Source organism: Trichechus manatus, unplaced genomic scaffold (assembly GCF_000243295.1).
Source record: "Trichechus manatus latirostris isolate Lorelei unplaced genomic scaffold, TriManLat1.0 scaffold00136, whole genome shotgun sequence".
Lineage (NCBI taxonomy): Eukaryota > Metazoa > Chordata > Mammalia > Sirenia > Trichechidae > Trichechus > Trichechus manatus.
In genome coordinates, this window is record NW_004444072.1 from 2,425,517 (window position 1) to 2,448,709 (window position 23,193).

Consider the following 23,193-nt stretch of genomic DNA (forward strand, 5'->3'; position numbering starts at 1 on the left):
GCTACTTTCAAACTATATTTCAGGACTAAAATTTTTCCCAAAAAGCTAGTGTGTATGTCAGATCACAGGGCAGATGTCTTTTATTGGTGAGAAAACTGAGATCCTGAAGAGTTGAATGGCCTTCTTGGGATTGGTCCCATGGTCAAAAAGAGACAAATCCATACAGGTGGTTTCCTGACTTTTAGTCCACTCCTCTGAGAAGCAGTGGGCCATACAGAGACTGTCTTGTATGTATGTATTATTATGCCCTGATAACAATACTGAAAATAATAATTATTACCATAATAAAAACCAAACCAGTTCCTGTTGAGTCGATTCCATCAGTCATAGATTTTTTTCGTATTTTTGACATCTTTGAAATTGTAATGCATCTTATAATCCATGGCATCTTTGCATTGTGTCATAGTTGGCAGAGTTTTGTTTTGTTTTTGTTTTTTTTCTGCATGGTACATAAAATACTGGTATGTCTTACAAGCACTAGTGTCTCAGATATTATGAAATGTGATATGTCAATAGATACACTCCTAATGTAATTGCTATTTTTAATTTTTTTAATTACTAAATTTTACTTCACTTATTTTAACAGAAGAAAAGTAGACCATAAAGAAGCTAAATGAATTTTTGAACAATTTTCACCGTAAGGGATGTTTATTTCCTGAAAGTTCCCTCAGGCTAAGAGATTATAAAAAACGTTAATGTTTTTGATGAGTCATTTTGGTGATTTTTTTCAAAGCTACACTTGTCAGTTATAAGCATTGTTGGTTGATCTTCTATAAGAGATAAGAACAGTAGCACTCTAATATTTCTGTGTGGGAAGTTAGGCATATTATTTTTCCATTGTACAGGTGGAATATTATATAGGATTAAGATATTCACAGTTGGTCCTGAGACTGTAATTTGCATGTTGCTTGGTATAGATGCAATACTTAAATTGATTCAGTGCTACTAACAGTCCAAGAAGTCACCCACTCTTTTCTGGAGCCAGTAGAAGGGCAGAGAGAAGAGAGAAAGTTCAACGGGGGTGATTGACAGGCTCTGACAGGTTAGTGGGGCCCCGCTTTCTCTTCTCAGAGATTATTAAATGTCTTATTCTAGGGTTTCTGCTGTATAACTGGGGAGAGGAAGTAATCGATTGCCACAGGATTCACATTGCTTCTCTAATTCAGAAGCCAGCCCTTAAGACCTCACTCCCATTAAATAACATTATTGTGTTTTCTTTTCTTTCCTTCTTTCATCAGCATTATTGAGGTATGGTTTACCTAAAAGAAAATTCACCAATTTTTCTTTTTTAATTTTATCATGCTTTAGGTGAAAGTTTACAGGGCAAATTAGTTTCTCATTCAAAAATTTATACACAAATTGTTTTTGACATGGGTTACAGTCCCCACAATGTGTCAGCACTCTCCCTGTTTCCACCCCAGGTTCCCCGTGTCCATTCGTCCAGTTTTCCTGTCCCTTCCTGCTTTCCCGTGTTTGCTTTTGGGTAGGTGTTGCCCATTTGGTCTCGTATACTTGACTGAACTAAGAAACATGTTCCTCATGTGTGTTATTGTTCGTTTTATAGGCCTATCTAATCTTTGGTTGAAAGGTGGACTTCGGGAGTGGCTACAGTTCTGAGTTAACAGAGTATCTGGGGGCCATAGTCTCCAGTCTCTGTCAGACCAGTAAGTCTGGTCTTTTTTGTGAATTTGAATTTTGTTCTATGTTTTTCTCCCGCTCTGTCCAGGACCCTCTATTGTGATCCCTGTCAGAGTGGTTGGTGTTGGTAACCAGGCACCATCTAGTTCTTCTGGGCTTAGGCTGGTGGAAGCTGTGGTTCATGTGGTCCGTTAGTCCTTTGGAATAATATTTTCCTTGTATCCTTGGTTTTCTTCATTCTCCTTTGCTCTGTACAGATTAGGACCAGTAGATGTATCTTAGATGAACGCTCGCAAGCTTTTAAGACCCCAGATGCTACTCACCAAAGTAGGATGTAGAACATTTTCTTTATGAACTATGTTATGCCAATTGACCTAGATGTCCCCTGCGACCATGGAGCCAAGGCCTCAGCCCCAGTAGCTCAGTCCCTCAAGGAAAATTCACCAATTTTAAGTACACAATTCAGTGAGTTTTGACAAACATATATAGTCATACAACCACCACCACAATGATGGCAGAGCATTTCCATCACCCCCAGAAGCTCTGTTGTGTCCCTTTGCAGTAAACCCCACCCCCTGGCAACCACAAATCTAATTTCTATCGCTATCATTTTACCTATTCTAGAAGTCATGTAAATGGAATCATATAGTATGTCGTCTTTTGTATCTGGCTTCTGTCATTTAGTATAATGCTTTTGAGACTTATCCAAGTTTTTGTCTTCTTCATAATTGATTCCTTTTTACTGCTGAATACTATTTTATGGATATACCATAGTTTGTTTGTAATTCACCAGTTGATAGACATAGGGTTGTTTCCAATTTTTAGCTATTACGAATAAAGTTGCAGTGAACATTTACATGCAAGTCTTTGGGTGGGCATATGTCTTGGTGTGGTTCTCTTGGGAAAATAACTAGGAGTGGAATTGTTGAGTCATGTGGTAAGTGTATGTCTGGCTTTAAAAGAACTGCCAGCTGCTTTACAAAAAATGACTACCATTTTGCGTTCCCCCGGCAGTGTATGAGAGTTCCAATTGTTCTACATCCTTACTAACACTTAATATTGTCAGTTTAGCCATTCTAATGAATGTATAGAGATGTTTTGTTGTGGTTTTCATTTTAATGATTAATTCTGTTGGACATCTTTTTTTTTTTTTTAATTTCGTTAGCTTTTTAAAATTTATTATAATGGCCTTAGTGTGGTTTTCTTTATGTTTCTTCTGCGTGGGGTTTGTTGAGATTCTCAGATATGTGGGTTTATAGTTTTCATCGAATTTGGAAAATTTTCAGCCATCGTTTCTTCAAGTATTTTTTAATGTCTCATCTTTTCTCTCCTATTGGAACTCCAGTTATACATGTATTAAAAAAACAAAAAACAAAAAAAAAACCCTTTGTTGTCGAGTCAATTCCAACTCATAGCAGAGTAGACCTGCCCCCATAGGGTTTCCAAGGACTGCCTGGTGGATTTGAATTGCCGACCTTTTGGTTAGCAGCCCTGGCGCTTAACAACTACACCACCAGGGTTTCCATACATGTGTTAGGTTGCTTTATATTATCCTACAAGTGATAGATGCTCTTTCATTTGTCTTTGATTTTTCTCTGTGTGTGTGTGTGTGTGTGTGTGTGTGTGTGTGTTTTCAAATTCTACTGCTATGTCTGCAAGTGCTATATCTAAAGCAATATTGGTATGTCTTCTGTGGTGTCTAATCTTCCATTAATCCTACCCAGTGTATTTTTTATTTCATATATTAGCAATTTCTAGAGGTTCAATTTGGGTATTTTTTTAAATATCTCTCATTTCTCTCCTCTTCATGCTTATCATATCTTCTACCTTTTTCAACATACAGAATATGCTTACAATAGTTGATTTAATACCCTTGTCTACTAATTTTATTATTTCTGATTCTGTTTTGATTGATTGATTTTTCTCCTAATTACAGGTCCAGTTTTCTTGCTTCTTTGCATACCTGCTCATTTTATATTGCATGCCAGACATTGTGAATCTTACATTGTTTGCTGCAAGATTTTTTTGTTGTATTCTTTTAAATATTGTTGGCTTGGTTCTGGCTTTGTCTTGATGTGCAGTTAAGTTACTCAGTTTGATTCTTTCAAGACTTACTTTTAAAGCTTTGTTAGGGAAAGTCCAGACCAGTCTTTAGTCCAGGGCTAATGTTGCCTCACTATGAGACAACTCTGGAGATAGCTACTTTTATCCATTGCTCTCCAGCGGACTTTTATGGTCTCTGCTTATCTATATGCATTTGCTCCATTCTCCTCCCTGTTCCGGCCAGCTTCCTCTAGTCTGCTCACTCGTAGTTTCTGCTCCTTTATAACTTGGTCTTGCCTTTGGAGAACTTTACCTGGTGCCCTGTGTATTAGGAGTTCTTTCCACTCTGGGTGGTCCTGTGTGAGCTCTGAGGATTGTTCTACCTACGTCTTTCTGGTGGTTCTTTCCCTGGCCTTGGTAATTTCTTTACATGTAAACACAGATCACTACTCAGGCAAAATTTGAGGGAACATTGGTACATCTCTCTGAGTTATTTAATAATCTCTCAGTATCTCTCTTCTAGCTCTCTTCTGTCTACTGTTCTGCCCCTAAAATTCTACCTACTCTGATCTCCAAACTCTGTCTCCTCAATCCAGTGAGACTGTCAAGAACTCTGTTCAGGTTCCCCCTTCTTGTACTGCAGTTTGGGAACTTTCAGGCCATGAGCTGGACACCTTTTGTGTCCCTTCTCTCAGGGATTACTGTCTTGCACTGTCTGAAAATTATTGTTTTACATATTTTGTTCCATTTTCTCGTTGTGTGTCTGTTCTTTATCTGTGTCATTTCTTTCTTCCCATCTTTTATCTAATCGTCTCTCTTCTGCTGCCTCATTAAACAAAAGCAAAAAGAGAAGGATGTTCAGTTTGTATCGCTCCAGTTTTGGGGGTGTTAGGGAGAATTTTCAGGATTTTTGTAAGTTTCCAGCATGAGTACTGCATATTTGAGAAGTTTGTTAAATTATGTTATGCCCTTTTCTTTGGTTGGTTTTTGCTTGTGGTTTTTTGTTTTGTCTTTACAAATCTTTGCTATTCTTGCTCATTTCATCAGGAATGTAGGAAGGATATTCTGTAATGCATTTTCAATCCAGCAGCTTAATCAAGAGCTTCCTCTACCTTTATTTCCTACTTGCTAAAATAGTCACTGTGGTGGTGATAATTTTCACTGTTTTTATTCATTACCATTCCTAAAATGATAGAATCTCATATAAAAGAGTCCTGTCTTAATCAGTCTGCTTTGGTTACAAGGAGCAGACACTCACTCAGGCTTGCTCTCAGAGCAGGGGCAGGAGGTACTGGCTTACACATGGGAGCAGGAGAGGGACAGTGACTCTGCGGACTTCGAGACCAGAAACTGCAGTCTAGCCTCACTGAAAGCTGTCAGAACCCAGGCCTCTCCAGAGGTAGCTGCTTCTCTCTGTGGGCCTGTGGTCTCTCTGCTTGTCTTTGTGCATCTGTTCCTTTCTTCTCCCTCTGCCAGTCAGCTCCCTCTGCTTACTCATAGTTTCTGCTGCTTTATAACTTGGCCTTGGCTTGGTCTGGCCCTTACTATATCTTATAAGCATTTTTTTTTTTTTCATATTTCCTAGTTCAAAGTCCAAAGAGAAGAAATCTTATTGGCTGAGCCTGTCATTTTAGCTCCAGACCAGAGGTCCTAAAGTTTTAAACTTTCTCTTATGTTAAGTACCCTTGGATCAGGTGCCCTTCTTGATTCAGTCCACTGTGGCCAGGAAGGTATTGTCACATGGTACAAAACATGGCCTCCTTAAGTGACTGGTTCAGTTATCTATTGCTGTATAACAAACCACTCCAGAATAAGTGGCTTAAAACAACGATTTATTAGTTCTCCTCATTCTGTGGATTGGTTGGGCTCAACCGGACAGTTTTTCTGCTCTATACGGTGTTAGCTGGTATCATTCATGAAGCTTTATTCAATTGGGAACTCAGCTGGGGCTGGAACATCCAAGATGGCTTCATTCACATGGCTGACACCCCATCTGGGGTGGTTGGAATGGCTGGGGCCTAGCTAGGCCACTCTCTCTCTGTCTCCCTCTTTCTTTCTCTCTACATGGTCCATAATTATTTAGTCATTCAGCCCAAGCTTTTTATACGGCTGCTGGATTCCAAGAGAGCAAAACCAGAAGCCTCCAGATCTCTAAAAGCCTAGAATTCATAGAGCATCACTTCCTCTATATTTTATTGATTAAGGCAAGTCGCAAAGCCCACCCAGATTCAAGGGAAGAGGAAATGGACTCCGTCTCTTAATGGAAGGACTAGAATGTCTGTACTGGGTTAGGAGGAATACTGGGATAGGAGGAATTATTGGTGATCATCCTTGCAAACAACCACAGTGGCAGAAACTGTGAATAAAGGCGTTTCCCTTAGAAGGGTATGGGAGGCATTGAGAGACTTGGCCTCAGAAGACCATAAAGTCATCAAATCCAACCTCCCACACTTCACTAGAATACCTCTAAAGTTAAGGAGCTGTTGACTTCACTTACCAGCCTGCTCATTATCATGCAATTTTAGTTACGTTCTGTCTCATGATATATAGAATTTGTCATCTCATAACTACTTCTACTTACTGGTTATAATAATGCCATCAACGCAGCGCAGAGTGATCCTGTTCTCCTCTTCAACATCCCTTGATATGTTTGAGAAAGATCATCTTCCTGATTTGGGCCAGACATGCTCAACCTTCCACAGATTCTTGGATGGGACGGCTTCTGGGCCCCTCTCCGTCTCCTCCCCTGGTCTTCTGAAGGCTCCGGTTTGTCAGTGCCCTTCATAAAATGTAGTGGCCAGAATTACCACCAGACTTCAGATGCAGGGTGGTCTAACCAGCCCATAGTGAGACTGGTAGGTCTGATTTTGCCCACAGTCTGAACATTATCTTACTGTTAATATAGGCCAAAACTGTGTTGGCTTTTATAGCATCTGTATTGTATCTTGGACTTACAGTAAACGGTCACAACCGAAGATATTTTCCAGATGAATTACTGCCAAGCTAGCTCCCCCCTGCCTTGGACCACTCTACCTCAGAAAGAATACTAGAAACTAAACCCTGAAAGTAATTAGAGATTTGTTCTCTTTAGAAACATAAGACTTCTGCCAAAAAAAATAAATAAATCAGATGGTTTTTGTGCCTGGTAAGACATTAATCTTGATTTTCTTCATTTTTACCTAAGATACAGTGTTTACCTTGAAGACTTGAAGACTAACGTCTGTTTCCTTTCTGTAAATTACTGTGATCGTGTATGTATGACTCCTTTTCATTATCGATGCCACTATCTTTTAGTTATTTTACATTATAGGTGGTGTACTATGCTGTCTGTTTTCCTGAAAAACTGTAATTGACTGAAGGCCATTTTTGTATTCAGTATGTGAAAACTTTCCAGAATGGTCCAGAAAATCAAACTACAGTAGCATTTATCATTAGAAATGCTGTTCTTTCTGATCCATTTAAAACACAACACCTCTAACATTTGGATCTCCCTAATGTGGAGTTTGTGATTATTCAGCTAATACTCGATTATGCAGAAGGTATGCTTAAAAGAAAAATAGTGAGAAGGAGGTGCCTGTGTGTGTGCTCTGTTTTTACTAGTGTTTTGGGGCTTTCACACTCACTCTGGCCCTGCTCATCTCAGTACCCCCTGGCCCTGCACTTCCTCTCTCTATGCAGTTGTGCCTCACTCTCCTCACCCCTAACCCTTGTTCCTCAGCCCAGAATTCTTGCTTGCCCCCCCGCCCCTCCCCCCGCCTTCTGTGGCTCGCTTCCACTGCCTAGATACTCAAATAGCCGTTCCTGCTGCCCAGACTCACACTCCCTTTCTCTTGAAGCCCTTCCCCATCTCTGCCATCAGAGCAACCAGCTCCGAGCCAGGCAAAGTCCCTCTCCCAATGCAGGGGGTAGGTGCTCATCACCAGGATACATTTAGCCCTTCCCATGGCCAGGTCTGTAGCAGAGGAAATGTATTCAGAGTTGGAACTTAGAAAGCTTAGAACTTAGAAATGACGGTTAGGCTCCAAGGCATCATTTGTTGGAGTCGTGGTCACTTTGGTGTAGAAGGCAGCACCCTCCCCAACCCTTAACCTGCTGAAATCCTTTCCTGCCCTGTCAAAGCCCAACTCAGACACTACCTCCTCCATGGTTCTGCCTGGGTGTACCCCACCCACCCTCCATTTTTGTTGAGTTAAATAAAACACTGTTTCTGAAGAGAAAGGCATTCGTTCTGGTGTAAATTAAATTTAATCTTATATTTAAAATAAAAAATGATTAACCATTTTACAAACTTCTGAGCACAATCATTGGTAAATTGAAGAATCACTGTTAATGTGATTAAATAGCCACAATATGGGCAAAAAGGTGGAGAAACAATCAAGAGGCAAAGATAGTCCTCAGATCAACCCACCGTCTTTCTGTCCTTGCATAGTCAAGACACTGCATTGTACAGTTGAAACCTGTCTTTAGATTAAGAAAAAATGAAGGACTAAGAACCATGCTTACATCACTATTCTTTCTACCCTCACACAGAGCCTCCATCTCCACCTCTGTCAGCACCCCTTAACCCTTTGGAGTGGAAGTCAAACCCTTGGGTGAGGGAAGACAGGCTTCCTGCTATTGTGAGGCAAGTTTATTGGCAACACATTCCACTCCTGTCAAACATGTAGGGTACATAAGGGGAAGCCAAAAGGACAGGAAAAATAATAAAGTATTTAAAACAAATTTAGCATCCTATAGAAACGCAGGTACCACCATGCCCTGTTGCTCTAGCTTTAGCTGACTCTGATGATCGGGAATCTTTTCTCAAGGGTAAGGTTTATTGAAATTCAGTAGGATGGGCTGACCAAGGTAGCAGGCCTTCCTTGACTGATTAATGTGCTGTGTTCTCAGCCAGCCTCAGGAGACCTCTTGAGAGGGGAGCTGTCAACAGGTAATGAGTGGGAGATTTAGAATCAGTAGCCAGGATTCCTGCAGTCCATTCATTCAACTTTTTACTCATTTTTCCTTTATCAAGTATGAATTGGGGGTCTGTAGAACTCTTCCTGTGTTTACAGAGAAAGAGTGAATTGTCTGCACAATCGTTGATATGCTGGGTATGTTAAAACGTGGGATGTTTCACTCTTCTGTTTTAAAGTGTGATATGTAATATGCAGGGTTCAACTGTTTAGTTTGGGCTCCATGGTTTAGTTTATCCAAAAAGAAAACAAAACATTTTCTGCTTAGACTCTATCTTATAGGAGACACTTAATCTCTCTAAACTCAGTTTCCTCGTCTATAAAACGGGATAATAATTGCACCGTCCTGGCAGTTAAGAGACTCTCATGAGATAATCTTTGTGAAGGGCTTAATACAGTGCCTGGTACATAGTAGTCACTCAATAAATAGTAACTATTGTTACCAAAAGGCTTTTCTGGTTGACATTCCTACATACATAACTTTTGACATATCATAGCCTCTGTGGTTTCAAACTTATGACTATGATTACATTGCAGCCCTTTTGTGCTCAATTGTGGCTTTAAGAAATACAACATTAAATAGTTTCCATAGCACTCTTAACAGAGGTTTATGTATTTGGCCTGTAATTCTGAATATTTATAAAATAACCAGTTGCGGGCAAGTTGATCCTGACTCATGGCAATGTCGTTTGTGTCAGAGTAGAGCTGTGCTCCATAGGGTTTTCAATGGCTGATGTTTTGGAAGTAGATTGCCAGGCCTTTCCTCCCAGGAGCCTCAGGCTGGACTCAAACCTCCAACCTTTCAGTTAGCAACTGAGTGTGCTAATAACCGTTTGCACCACGCAGGGACTCCTCTTATGAAATATACCAGATGGAAATGTATTCAGTTTCTATATGAGTCTCCCATCACCCAGAACAGTGACCACAAAATATTTATTAAAAGGTCCCATGTTTGCAACCTCATCCTATACCCTCGAGATAAATAACCAGTAAAGAAACTCTTAACTTCCTGCCAACCTGGCTTTTATTTTGTGGTCATGAGATTGTGTTAGGGTTTTGCAGGTTAAATTCTCTGGGTTTGGTTGCAGAAGATGCTCGGGTGAGAGACAGCAGACGAACCCTATACCACCAGCAGGCCATCACCTCAGAGTGACACTGAGGGTCCCTCTTGGAGACCTGCAGGGTGACAGGAAAGAGAAGCCATGATGGTTTAGTTGGGGACATAAGACATGTGCGAATCAAACTACTAAGCAAGGGCCCAGCATGTGGGTTGGTGTCAGAGTCACTTAGGGTGACCATCTGTCTTCTTCGAGTTGGGCCTTCATACCCTTCATGTGTCTGCCCCCTTTTCTTTGTTCCAGAGTCAGTCTTATCCCTGTGGGAGACAGACAGTATCGGTGAAGGTACTCAAAATCTGCTGTCTTCCTCTCTGTGTTCCCAAGTGGACAAGGAAGCCAGGAAGGAGGCAGCTTAGTCCACGCCTGTCCAGATGAACCTTCTCTGGTTGGGACCTTCAGCCCTAGAACAGCCCAGATGTCAGTGCGGGCCCCAGACATGCTCAGGTCGAACCTGTTTGTATTAAAACAAAAAGTATTTGACTATTTCTGTGCCTCATTCAGAGTCCCAGAATGGTATGAGTGTTTTCATCTTTCTCCTCCCTCCCACTGAGTGTGATTTGGAAGGAAAGTGTGTGCTGGCCAAGAGGGAGTGGCTGGTGGCTACACTGGATCACTCACCTCAGAATTAGGTCAACTTTGTTTTTCTCTAATTGATAGTTTGATGAAAGGGTTTTTAAAAAGTTAACTGGGTATAGAACCCCTGTTGTTTTTAGCTCTGTGTCTAAATAAAAGCAATGAATTGTGATAGTTAATTTTGGTTACAAAAACTATGCAGCACAAAACAGATGTGCCTTGACATATTTTTAATATATTAAAATCTACCACATCTTTTGTGGTCATAAAAAAAAGTTTAGGTGATTAGCCATGTGTTGAGCACATCTGGGGTGCCCAGCGGGTGTTGGCATCTGCTGTCCCCCTCTCCTGGCTGCTCCCAGCCTCAGATCCAGTCCCGGGTAAGTCACGGGCACAGCCAGATAGAGCGCAGTCATCCCAGGCTCACAGCGAGGGCCACGGGAATCCAGCTACCGCCCTTAGATACACCTTTTAAAGATTATTTTTTGAATCAAAGTAAGAACCTTGAAAGTTCGTTGTTACAGATCTTTCAAGATGAAAACCAAGTAGAATTGTTGTGAAATTCAAAACAGAATGTGTGAAACCGAGTAGGCTTTGAGCTTCTCAGCTGGAAGCATTGGATAAGGAGTCTTCAGAACCCAGCGCCCTGTGTCGGTGGGTGACAGTTTCTTAAGTAGCCTTTGTTGTGTCTTTTGAAGCAATGAGATGTGAACACAGCTGCAGCGCCACCGCCTCTTTCAGAATTGTTCTTTACTCACTCTAGACGTCAGGACTCGAAGACTTGCCAGGTGTGTAGCTTTACCTACATAGGACACAATAAAGGTGATGTGGACAGGGTTCAGCAGCTCCCCAAACCCAGGTTAATCGCCTGTGAGGCATCTTTGTGCCTGATCTGGATAATGGCCGAAGGCCTTCAAAGTGCTCTCGTGACTTGTCTGAGTTTGGGAGACATAAGATTCAGCCAGATAAAGACATCTGTTATCGCCACAGTGACTATCCCACATCGTCTGGGGATTTTTGTTTTTAAATACCCCGTCATCATGTGGTAGAGCTATATATGCTGATATGGCAAGATTGTCAAGACATGGCTTTTGGTGAGAAAAAAGGAAACTGAAGAGCAGCATAGATGACTTGGTCCCATTTATGTAAACAATAAAATAGGATACCTGTCTGTGATATATAAATGCCCAGAAAGAGACAACACAAATTGTTGGGGGCAGATGTGAAGGTTAACAGGGAGACTTTGACATTTTATGTTCGTAACTGCATTCATTCCACGGAGATGCATTGCGCCCTCACAGTGTGCCTGGCACTGCTCTAAGCACAAGGATCAGCAGTGAGCAAGAGAGAGAAATAACTGCCCTTGTGGAGGTATTGAGCAGGAGAGACAGACAGTACACAGAGCAGTGGAATTTGTCAGATGGTAATACAGGTAGTCCTCCACTCACGACCTACCGCGTTATGAGAAACCACACTTACCACTATCTGGTGGTTTTTTTTTTTTTGTACATCTTATTGTTAATAATATGTACTACACACAATGTTGCAGCACGTAATTTGCAGATGTTCTCATTCTCAGATGTTCATGTTATGATTTATAAAGATACTGATAATAGGAGGCAATAATAATGAAAACTAAAAAAAAATGAGGTATTCGACTTACGTCAGAACCAACTTATGATGGAGTCATTGGAACGGAACCCCATCGTAAGTCAGGGGCTACCTGTATAGGGGATGGAAAAGGGAAGTCAGGGAAGGGAGAAGGAGATCGGTGGACAGGAGCAGGAGTTTCCGTTGTGGATAGGGCTGTCAGGGAGGGCATCACTGAGAAGGGCGCCTCAGAGTAAAGACTGAAGGAGGTGAGGGAGCGAGCCACATGCGTTTCTGTGGTAAGCGCCCCCCCTGCAGAGGGAGCCATGAGTGGGCAGACCTTGAGGCCAGGGAGGACCTGGTGTGTTGGAGGAACATTAGGAGCCCTGTGTAATTGGGGCTGAGTGGACAAGGAGGAGCTGGAGGAGACAAAGACAGCTGAGGGCAAGGGGATAGGCCCTATAGGGCTGTGGGAAAGGACTTTGACTTTTACTCTGAGCTATATGGGGAGCCACTGGGGGGTCCTAATGGTGATAGGGAGGCATGTTCTGACTTGTGTTTTAGTTGGATCTCTCTGGCTGTTGTGTTGAAAAGGGAGAAGGAGGAAGACAAGTCACAGGGTATTGTCATAAACCCAGAGAAATGATGTGGTAGCTTAGACCACAGTGGTGGCAGTGGGGGTGGTGAGAAGTGTTGAGAACTTGGGGATGTGGGGTGCACGAGAATGACATCAGGGTCTTTGCTGTGAGTTACTATAAGAACAGAGTTGCCCTGAGGAGGAGCACGCTGGGGCCAGTGGCAGGGTATCAGGAGCACAGTCTTAGACATGTTTAAGCGCAAGAGAAGATGCCAAGTGGGCATCTCAAACAAAGATCCACTAATTTTCACTAGTAATGATACTATTCGTTATTTAAAAGAATGGAATAGCTAATTACAGCCTATTGAAACTGAATTTATGTGGCAGTCTCACACATGAAGGCAAATAAACCCTTTAGCAAGAAATTATATTCCATGCCATTATTTGTATACAAAGACATCAGAACTAGTGAAATTTCAGTATATGAGTTCAGTGAATGAACAAAAGTGAAGCTCCTTCATTTACACTAAGCAATGGAACACGTATTTATAGTTACTAATTAAGGGTCTCTTGTAAAGCAGGCAAATCATAAACGGTAAGTGGTAAACAGCAAACCATTCTGTGGACTCAGGCCTCATGGTGGCTTAAAATTGCCTTGCAATTTGGTCTCACCAGAGCCTGCGCTTGATTAGAGTCCATTTGCCTGCCAAAGTAAGTCCTTCGTCGGTACCCTGTGCAGCCGGCTCCAGGCTTTACTAGCTTTTGTTGTGTGGGAGTACACCCACCCGTTATGTATCGACTATCTCATTATCCAACATTTTGCATTTACAACAGTAGTGAAAATCTGACAGTTGTACACATTAACGACGTGCATCTGGCAGTAACGGACACCGAGGTATTAGGTGAGAGGAAAGCTGGCTGTGATGGTTAGGGTTATGTGTCAACTTGGCTGAGCCACAATTCTCAGTGGTTTGACAGTTATGTAATGATGTAACTTGGCAATTAGATAATGATGTAATTATTCTCCTTTTAGTGGTCCGATGTGGTCTCCGTTCTCATGTAACACCGATTTTTACGTAACGACCTGGTCTTTGGAACCTAACCAAGTCGATAAGTGAGGAGTGGGTATAGTTTAAAGGGATGTGCATTTTGGAGGCAGTTGAAAAAGGAAAAAAGAAGGGATAGTACCAAGGATGTAAGTATGACCAAGGAAAGTCAAACCCCAGAGGAATATTTAAAAAAATAATAGAACAAATGGAGGACCTGAGGGAAGGAAAAAGAAACCAGTGACCAAGGAGAATGAGAACAAAGGAAAGGTAATAGCATAAGCAGAAAGAAACATTAGTGGAAGGATGGTTAAATTGGAAAGGAAAAATAGAACAAAATAAAGTAAGAATGTTGGGATGTCAGCATGGGGCAACACAGCACCTCTTCTCTCAGTGATCGTGAAATCATTGGCAGGGACATCAGCCCGGTGGGTCTCAACCAGGGCAGTGTTGCCCCCCAGGGGTTATTGGCAATGTCTGCAGACATTTTTGGTTGTCACAGCTGAGGAGGTCCTACTGGTATCTAGTGAGTAGAAGCCAGGGGTGCTGCTAAATACCCTACGATGCACAGAACATCCTCACGACAAAGAGTTCTCTGGCCCAAAGCATCAGGAGTGCTGAGGTTGAGAAGCCCTGCATTGGCCTGTCATCAGCTCAAATTCCATAGTCCCACTGACTGTGCTTCAGTCCGCCACACATTTTCTGACCTATGTATCTGTTAGGCTGCGTAAATGTCAAGTCGATGGCCAGACCTCCTAAAAGAGATTATAGGTTAGCTAAGAAGGTTTATCCAGAGTGGAAACTTCATTCCTTCATTCTTACACTCAGCAAATACTCAGTGAGGACCTACTGTGTGTCTACTACTACCAGCAGTTACTGAAGGCTGTGTGGGCTTCAAAAGCAATCTTTAGAGAGAGAGGACAGATTAGTGGTTGCCGAGAGCTAAGGTATATGGAGGGGAGAGGGGATGGGTGTGACTGTATAAAGTGTAGCAGAGGGAGATCTGTATGGTGGAGCGGTTCTGCATCATGGTTACAGTGATGGCTTCATGAATCTACATGTGATAAAGTGACAGAGAACTACCCACACCTTGTTCCAATGTAAACTTCCTGGCTTTGCTATTGTACTATACACCTTTGTGTATAATTATGTAAGATGTTAACTATTGGGGGAACTGGGGAAGGGATCCATAGGCCCTCTCTGTACTATATTTGCAACCTTCTATGGATCTAAAGTTATTTCAGAATAGAAAGTTAGAAGAAAAAGAAAAGCAAATCTTAAAAGGAAAAATCAAAGATTGGCCAAACAATTAAAAGATGTGCACACATGGAACTCTCTTCAGATCTGTAATGGAAGGGGCTAGAAAGACAGCAGGCTTCTTTGAGTATGGTATTGAAAACTGGAAGAACTTGTTTTCTAGTAAAGTTGACCTATTCGGACGCAGAGCCAATAAGAAATAAACATGCTTTCTTGCTGAGTCAAAATATTCTTATTTCTGTAGAAGACCTATATTGTCAAGCTATAGTGGTAAGTCATAGTAAGTCACGTCATATCAAATACCACTCAGTTGCCCTTTTTTGTTACAGGGACAAGCGGATCTTTTGAAATATGCTAAGAATGAGACTTCGGAGAACCTGAAACAAATCCATTATGCTGCTGTTTCATGTGGACTGAATAAACCAGGCACCGAAAACGCCGATGCCCAGAAGCCACGCCGGAGCCTGGAAGTCATACCTGAGAAAGCGAGTGATGAAACTGGAGAGTGAGGGAACTTTCTCTAAATCATTATGGAGTTTATAACTCTAGGACCGATTATAGTCAGATGGGACATTTGCTTTGCACTCAGTAATGAAAATAATATTTGGAATTTTAAAGCACAACTGGAATAGCTAATTACGGTCTATTAAAACTGTGAATGTATGTAGCAATCCTGCGTGTGAAGGCAAATAAACTCCTTAACAAGAAATTATATTCCTGGCCAAAATATGCTATATTTGTATACAAAGGACATCATAACTCAGCTCCGGTGTGAAGAACAGATTATTCTCTCTAGCTCCATTGAGAAACGTTTTCATAACTGAAAACTATTTCTTAAGATGGAAATGGATTGGATTGCCAAGTTAGTATTTATTGGAGAAAAAAAAAACTTATCTACACATTTTACTTCTGTGTGATTGCCAGGATCTCTGGGTTGTAGATGATTTTGATGGCGTGCTTGCTGAGCCATAATTGCTAAGGACAATGTAATTGGACAGGTTCCCTGAATTCCCAGGGCACCTTGGAAAGCCATCATGTACACGGAAAATGTGCAATCGGACTGCAGCTCCCTGGCTGAAGACACATACTACGTCAGCAAACGGGAATCCATACCATGTAAAAGCAACCAGTGTGGAAGCAACACATTGTAAATAGTTTTTCATTGTGTGAAGTAGTGTTCATATTAAAAAAGATGTTTTATGATATTTCTCCAATAGCAGTACATGCTTTTAATGAAACTTTAAAAATTTCTAGCTCAAAATATTCCATCTACGCTTGTTGTTCTTGTTGTTAGGTGCCGTTTAGTCGATTGCAACTTATAGCACCTCTATGTGACAGAGTAGAACTGCCCCATAGGGTTTTCTAGGCTGTAATCTTTACAAGAGCAAATCACCAGGTCTTTCTTCCTCAGAACCGCTGGGTGGGTTCGAACCGCAAACCTTTCGGTTAGTAGGTTAGTGCTTAACCATTGTGTCACCAGGAGCCAAATACGCGTTGAACAGCTTTGTCAAAAATAAGGTGCTTGTCTGGCTTGACTATATTTTCTTTTTAATAGGTTATTGATGGTTTAGGTAACGGTAGCTGACTGGTTGTAACGCGAACCGAGACCCCCACAGTGTCCTGTTGATGCTTCTGCTTTAGCGCCCTAGTGAAGTATGCCTCGAAATAGCACCAACAGTAGGTCGAAGGCAGTTAGAGGGCCTGAGCAGATGTAGCTTTCCTATAGCTAGCTGAGTTTTTAATCCAAGCTTTTATTTTTCAAGTCAGTGAAACTTGGTGCTATTTTTGAAGAGATACTGGACACTGCATGCTAATTACTGCTTCTTCCAAACCAAAGTAGCTTTCAAATTTCAGAAGATTAAAAGCTCTCTAAATCTTCAACAGCCCCTTTTCTATTTGTCCATTTTCTTTTCAGTGATTCAAATACGTGAGCCAGGCAAGTATGTGTAGGCTTCAGCTTGATATCTTATTAGTTATTTTCTTACAGTTAGGGAGATGGTCAGGCAGATGTATTCAGTTCATTTCTGCCTGTCACTCAATAACCTTTTGAAAAATAATTCCTTTGCTCCATTCTTGTCATTTGCATTCTGATAGTGTGCTTATTTTAAGGTACCCATCTTTACTGACCATTCTCATAGATGTAATTCCAGTTAGAAATTAAACCTGTTACATGAATAATAGTGCAGTTCTGTGCACACACCAGCTAACAGCCAGCCAATATCATAGACTCTTAGCTTTGAAATTAACTCTACAAGAAAAAAAGCAGAAAATAGCAAAGAATTAAAACAGATTATTGTTAGCAGTCCTTGAACATAGCTGGTAAGTAAATAGCGATATTCAATTTAAGGTGAAACTCCAGAAATCATAGAAAATGACTTTTAAAGTATAATGAAATTGAAAAAAAAATTGCTGCACTTACAGTAATGGCAAACATCATATAAATGCTGATTCTAACACATGACTTGAATGACTGATAGTAAGGCACTTGTAATTTGTAGTAGTTGATTCAGGCTTAGCATCCACGAATTTTAGAACTGAAGGAGTCTATGAGAGCACTCAGTCTGACACGTTCTTTTCCAGATGCAGAAGTTGCAGACAAAAAAAATGCATTACCCTATGTCATGAAGTCAGTTGGGGTAGTACTGAGACTGGGCCCAGCCCGGGGTTTGCTCTGCTGTGCCCCGCTACAAAGTCAACCTTCTTTTGATACATCTTTCAAAGGAATAAACTGAGTGATGGAAAAAAGCAGGCACACTGGTTTGGGGGTTGTTTCCAAAGTCTCAGGGCTTCTTCTGTGTTTGCCCAGGTCCTGTCCCAATATTGCTCCAACCTTCATTTAACATGATGACCCCAATCAGTGGACCATGCATTTATGGGCTAATTGAGCTATTCTCATCTCTTTTTCCCATTCAAATGGAAACGGATAACATCTATCAAGCTGGCTAGGGCCAAGGTTATGATTTATGACCTTTATAAGCAGTTTAACCTTGCAGAGAACTAACTGGCCTGCTCTGGGATTGAACCTGTGAAGGTCTTATAATAACCCCCACTAATCAAACAAAAATGAAAAATCCGCACCTGGATTTCATAAGTTGTCATGACAGTTGGGATAACATGGTGTCCTTATGTCATCTGCATTCCTTACATGGGAGTGCCCATTTAAGGTACCTATTGTAGATACAAATAATGCCGTTAAATTGGCTGATGTGTACCTTCTGCACGTCACTCACAGGGGGAAAGTGTGATCAGAAGTAATAGGAAAACAACTGGTAAAGCTCTGAAGACACAGGATCAGGAAGAATTGGACAAAAATGCACAGAGATTGGCAAATACCTGCTCAGCTCAGTGGAAATAACAGGTCACACTGGCAACCTGTAAGTCAAACCGGGTTCAGATTTCCAGCAGTTGTGTTGATGTCATGTCCACAGAGTAAATCTTGAGGCATCTATGAACACACTAAGTACCTTCTGCCTCCTCTTTGCACGTTCTTGTTAAATCCGTCCTCTACTTAAGCCGTTGATGGACTTTGATGTATTTTCCACACTGGTCTATTTTCTGCTTTTAGCAGCTGTGGCTTCTGATAGTGGGAAAGGTCTCTAAACTCAAAATGCTTACCTCCTCCATCTCAGGGCAGGTGTGCCCCAGAGGCCAGGGAATGGAGATAGAGCTCTTCTAGGTTGAGTGTTACCAAAATCCGCGGGAGGTTGCTCTTCATCACCTGCATGGAAGTTGGGACACACATGCACTGAATGGGGGAAGTCATTCAGCTTGCAAAGTTTCCATATGAAATCTTCATCATGTAGCCTCATCATGTATGTTAAGGTACTTGGAATTTGTTAGTGTTTAAACAACATATTAGAAAGACAAATGTTAGTGCAGTCACAGCATAGCTCTGCTTTACCCACCCATTGAGTGAGAATGCCCAAGCTGGATATGTCTAGCATTTTCAATGGTTGCTCATGTCTTACCTAATGTTTGATGTGAGCAGACCTAACATTTTCCATTCTTCTTCTTGTTAGGTGCTGTCGAGTTGATTCTCAACTCATAACTATCTAATGTGACAAAGTAGAATTGCCCCGAAGAGTTGTCTTGGCGATAATCTTTACGGAAGCAGATTGCCAGGTCTTTATCCTATGGAGCTGCTGGGTGGGTTTCAGTTGCCAACCTTTCCGTTAGCAGCCGTGTGCTTAAGAATTGTGCCACCAAGGCTCCTTAACATTTTCAATTATTTGGAAGAATTTTCTATTATGTTTGACAGTGGGCCGCTTTGTTGAGGCTGTGTGCAAAGGACTGTGCTTAAGTCACTGCATATCATTTCATCCTTTCAGCAACTGGCAAGGTATTTATCTGGTATTAGACATGAATAAATGATGACTATAGACAGGTTAACTAACTTACTCAAGGTCTCAGAGTGTTCATGTTAACATCTAAACCCAGATCTTTCTGCTTCAAAGCTTATGCTCCCAAGTACTATGCTGTACTCTGCAGAATTCCACATACATACTTCACCTCTAAACGCCAAGATGGGTGTTATCTCATACAGAATAATGAAACAATTGCCATTTTATGCCTTTCATGCTGAACATGAGCTCCCTAGAAGCCACCATCTTTTACCCCTATCTTACTGAATACATTCTGGACACGGGATTCATCATGAGCAAAACCAGACACGTTCCCAGCTCCCATGGAGCTCACAGTTTAGTTGGAAAGAGAGAGACATTTAACCAAATAATTACAAAGATACAGGTACAATTAAAAACCACGGGAAGTGCTGTGCACTAGTAGGCGGTACCAAGAGGCTACCTGGATTTACATCCTGGCTGAGTATTGAAGGGAAGTGTTCTTAACGTACTTTGCCTCTGTAACTTAAAAAGGGTTAAAAATGCCTCTTTTCCTCACAGGGTTCTTGTGAAGACTGAATAAAATTTGTAAAGAACTGAGACTAGTGCCTGGCTCACAGTGGACATGCTGTATTACTGACATTAGGTATTACGGAAACTGTGAGAGTGTTTAATGAGGACTTTACCTATCTTGGAAAGATGTGCTGAGTATCTACTGCCCTGTAACAAAACCCTCAAAACTTAGCATATTAAGACAGTAATTTATTATAATCTGTCATGGCTCTGTGGGTTGACTGGGGTCAGCTGGGCGATTTTTGCTTGGGGTCTGTCATGCAGTTGCAGTCACGTCAGCTGGGGCTGCCGTCGTCTGAGTTCGACACCCAAGATAGCTCATCTGCATGGCTGTGGGCAGGTTGCTCAGCTTGGGCTGTTGACTGGAGTACCTGCACGTGGCCTCTCAGTATGATTTGGGCTTCTCAGAGTAGGGCACTAGGTTCCAAGAAGGATCATCCCAAGAGTGAGTGTTCCCAGAGACCCAGTCGGAAGCTGCAAGTCTTCTTGAGGCCTCCTGGGAGTCCCAGAATGCCACTTCTGATGCATCCTATTCTTCAAGCAAGTCACAAAGCCCTGCCCATGTTCAAGGGGATGCAGAAATCGACAACTCCTTTTGGTGAGGGAGTGGCAAGGTCACATTACAGAACAGGACACGGAACAGGAAATACTGATAAGGCCGTCTTTGGAACATACAGGCTGCCGCAGAGAGTTCTCTGAGGAAGCAGTGTTTGCAGTGAAACCTGAAGGATGTGGGGGAGCTAACAAGGCAAAGTGCCATACCACTCCCACACCTTCAGGAGAAGATTTTGGGGTGGAGTCAGACAATTCAGCTGGAGAAGCCAGCACGTGCAAAAGTCAGTGATGGGAGGGATTTAAAAGAATGTCAGATTGTAGTGCAGAGAATGAAGGGGAGGAGGTGTGAAATTAGTTGGTAAGGGGCTTTACAGGCATTATCAGAGATGTCAGTCTTACTTTCCCAAAAGGTTAGTGTCAAACATCTGATTTTATTATATTTAACCCACCTATTATTGGTTTTCCTTAACTAGAAAGTAATAGATGCTCATTGTTACCAAAAAGCCGAATGCTGAAAAATGTAAATTGAAATGTGCATGTGCCTAACACATTGTCTGTCTCCCACTCCCTGTATGAAATGGCATTGCCAACTCCTCTTTACATGGAGCACTCCCTGTATAAAGTGGCATTGCTAACTCCTAACATGGAGACATTCGATTGCCACCCGCTGCCCCAACAAATGTCCCTCCTGCTCCTTTCTGAGAAGCTCTGACTTTTACTAACTGTGAAGAAAATTTACTAACTCTCTTTAGGGATCAGAGAAATCAAAGGATCGAATCTTTAAGAAGTAAAGCTATGGTCTGGAAAATGATAAATAGCAATTCAATTTTATGAACTAGAATAATTTTTTATTTTATCAAAGCCACACAGATGGTAGGTAGAAAATAGGGAAGTTGGAGCTCTTAACAACTGTTGTTTAAATATGACTATTAGAATTTATAAATATATTTTCTCTCCAAATATTTTTAAAGTCTCATTCAAAACCCTAAACCAAAAAAACTATTATAAAAATCCTTTGAAAATGGACTGTTGTAGCCAATGTTGAGGTGAACGTTCTAGGCATGGAACAAAACGGTACAGATAATAAATATTCAAAGCATAAAGGAGACATAACATAAAGAGCAAAAGCTTCCCACCGTCTTCCCTCAGCCTCAGTGCCAAGAACTGACCATCCTTAATCATTCCTGGTTTTTATTCTTCTGATAATTGTCTTCCAAACTTCAGAGCTGTTCAGTAGAACTTTCTGTGATGATGAAAATGTTCTGTATCTGTGCTGTCCAATATGATACTCACCAGCCACATGTGGCTATAAATTTTAATTAATTAAAATTAAATAAATAATGTAGTACCTCAGTCACACCAGCCACATTCTAACAATTCGATAGCGACGTGGCTAATGGCTACCATACAGGAAAGTGAAGTTATTAGAGAATATGCTTATGTCTCTGCTTCCTGCTTTATCAGCTTTAGAAAGACCTGCTGATTCTCCACTAACAAACCTTTGTTCATTTTACTGCTCCTTCTCTTTGTCCTTCCTCAATCCCCAATCCCTGCTAGAAATGTATTTATTTTTAGTTCTGCTGACTTGCCTTTACAGCTGTTTTTTTGTTTTGTTTTGTTTTGTTTTTTTCTTTCTCTCTCTTTCTTTTTTATTGTGGTGAAAACATGCACACCAAAACATCTACCAACACAACATCTTCCACATTTACAACTCAATGACATTGATTACATTTTTCCTGTTGTTCCACCATTATCACTATCCTCATCCAAAATACTCCACCACAATTAACCTTTTATAGTTTGTAATAATATTTTTAAAACGGTTTCTTAATACATCGATTTTTTACTGTAATACTTTGGTCTACCACCATGTTAGAAAATTGTTTTCCAGCATCTCCCTCCACAACTTCTGCACTCACAACTCCTAACCCACCATACCACTATTTGTATATTGGCAAGGTATCTGGACAGCATTAATATTCTGTAACTATAAACCTATGTTTTGCCTAAGATGACTCTAAAGATAAAAATAATAACCAGCCTTTACAATATTATAATTACATAAAAAGGAGTTTTTATGTGTATCTAAACCTGCATAGAAGGAGACATTTGTAATGCTATGACACCAAACTCACTCATTCAAAGGAGAATATATACCCAACTTCCATTTCTGGCCAAGATACAGTAAACAAGGAGCAATTTTCCCTCCTGCATAAAATATCCCAAAACCACACAAAATATATGAAACAATGATTTTCAAGACACTAGACATCAGGCGTAGAAAACAGTGACCCTTGAGAAATGAGAAACAAACTAGCTGAGCCCTGTGATAGCCCAGCTTATTATCTTGAGAGAGTTTCCAGGCCGTGGTGCAAGAAAGGTGAATCCAGGCAGAGCCTATCAGACTCCCTGCATTGAGGAGATAGAGCTGAGAGACTCCAGAGACAAAGGTGGCTAGAGCCTACAGGACAGAGCACCAGAAAGGAGAGAGCCGCACAGAGAAAGCACTCTGGACATCTGAGAGAGTTGCCCTCCACCATTCAGCGGACTACTAGAATCAGCACACAGGTGAGGAAACTGCCCCAGATAGGGAACGAACCACGCAAAAGGATTAGAGCAGCATTTCTCAACCTTTTTTTTTTTTTTTTTGGCTTTATAGAACAGGAATTTATTTTCTCACAGTTCAGGAGGCTGGAAGTCCGAATTCAGGGCACTGGCTATAGGGAAAGGCTCTCTGTCTGCTTTGGAGGAAGATCCTTATCTTTTTCAGCTTCTGTATCCCCAGCATTCCTCAGTTCCTTGGCGATCTTCACGTGCCTTTCTTCTGTGTCTAATCTCATTTTTTTTTTAAATTTCATTTTATTTTAGGTGAAAGTTTACAGTGCAAATTGCTTTCTCATTCAAAAACTTGTACACAAATTGTATTGC

At 41.2% G+C, this 23,193-nt stretch overlaps 1 protein-coding gene across 1 annotated transcript in view; it reads left to right on the top strand.

The window, feature by feature from the left end:
- PLCL2 (phospholipase C like 2) overlaps window positions 1-16,013 on the top strand; it is a 222,339-nt gene extending 206,326 nt beyond the window's left edge. Inside the window, exon 6 of the mRNA XM_004385280.1 lies at window positions 15,127-16,013. Within this exon, the coding sequence (XP_004385337.1) occupies window positions 15,127-15,306 (180 nt within the window). The 3' untranslated portion in view covers window positions 15,307-16,013. The remainder of the gene's footprint in view (window positions 1-15,126) is intronic.
- The last annotated feature ends 7,180 nt before the right edge of the window (window positions 16,014-23,193 follow it).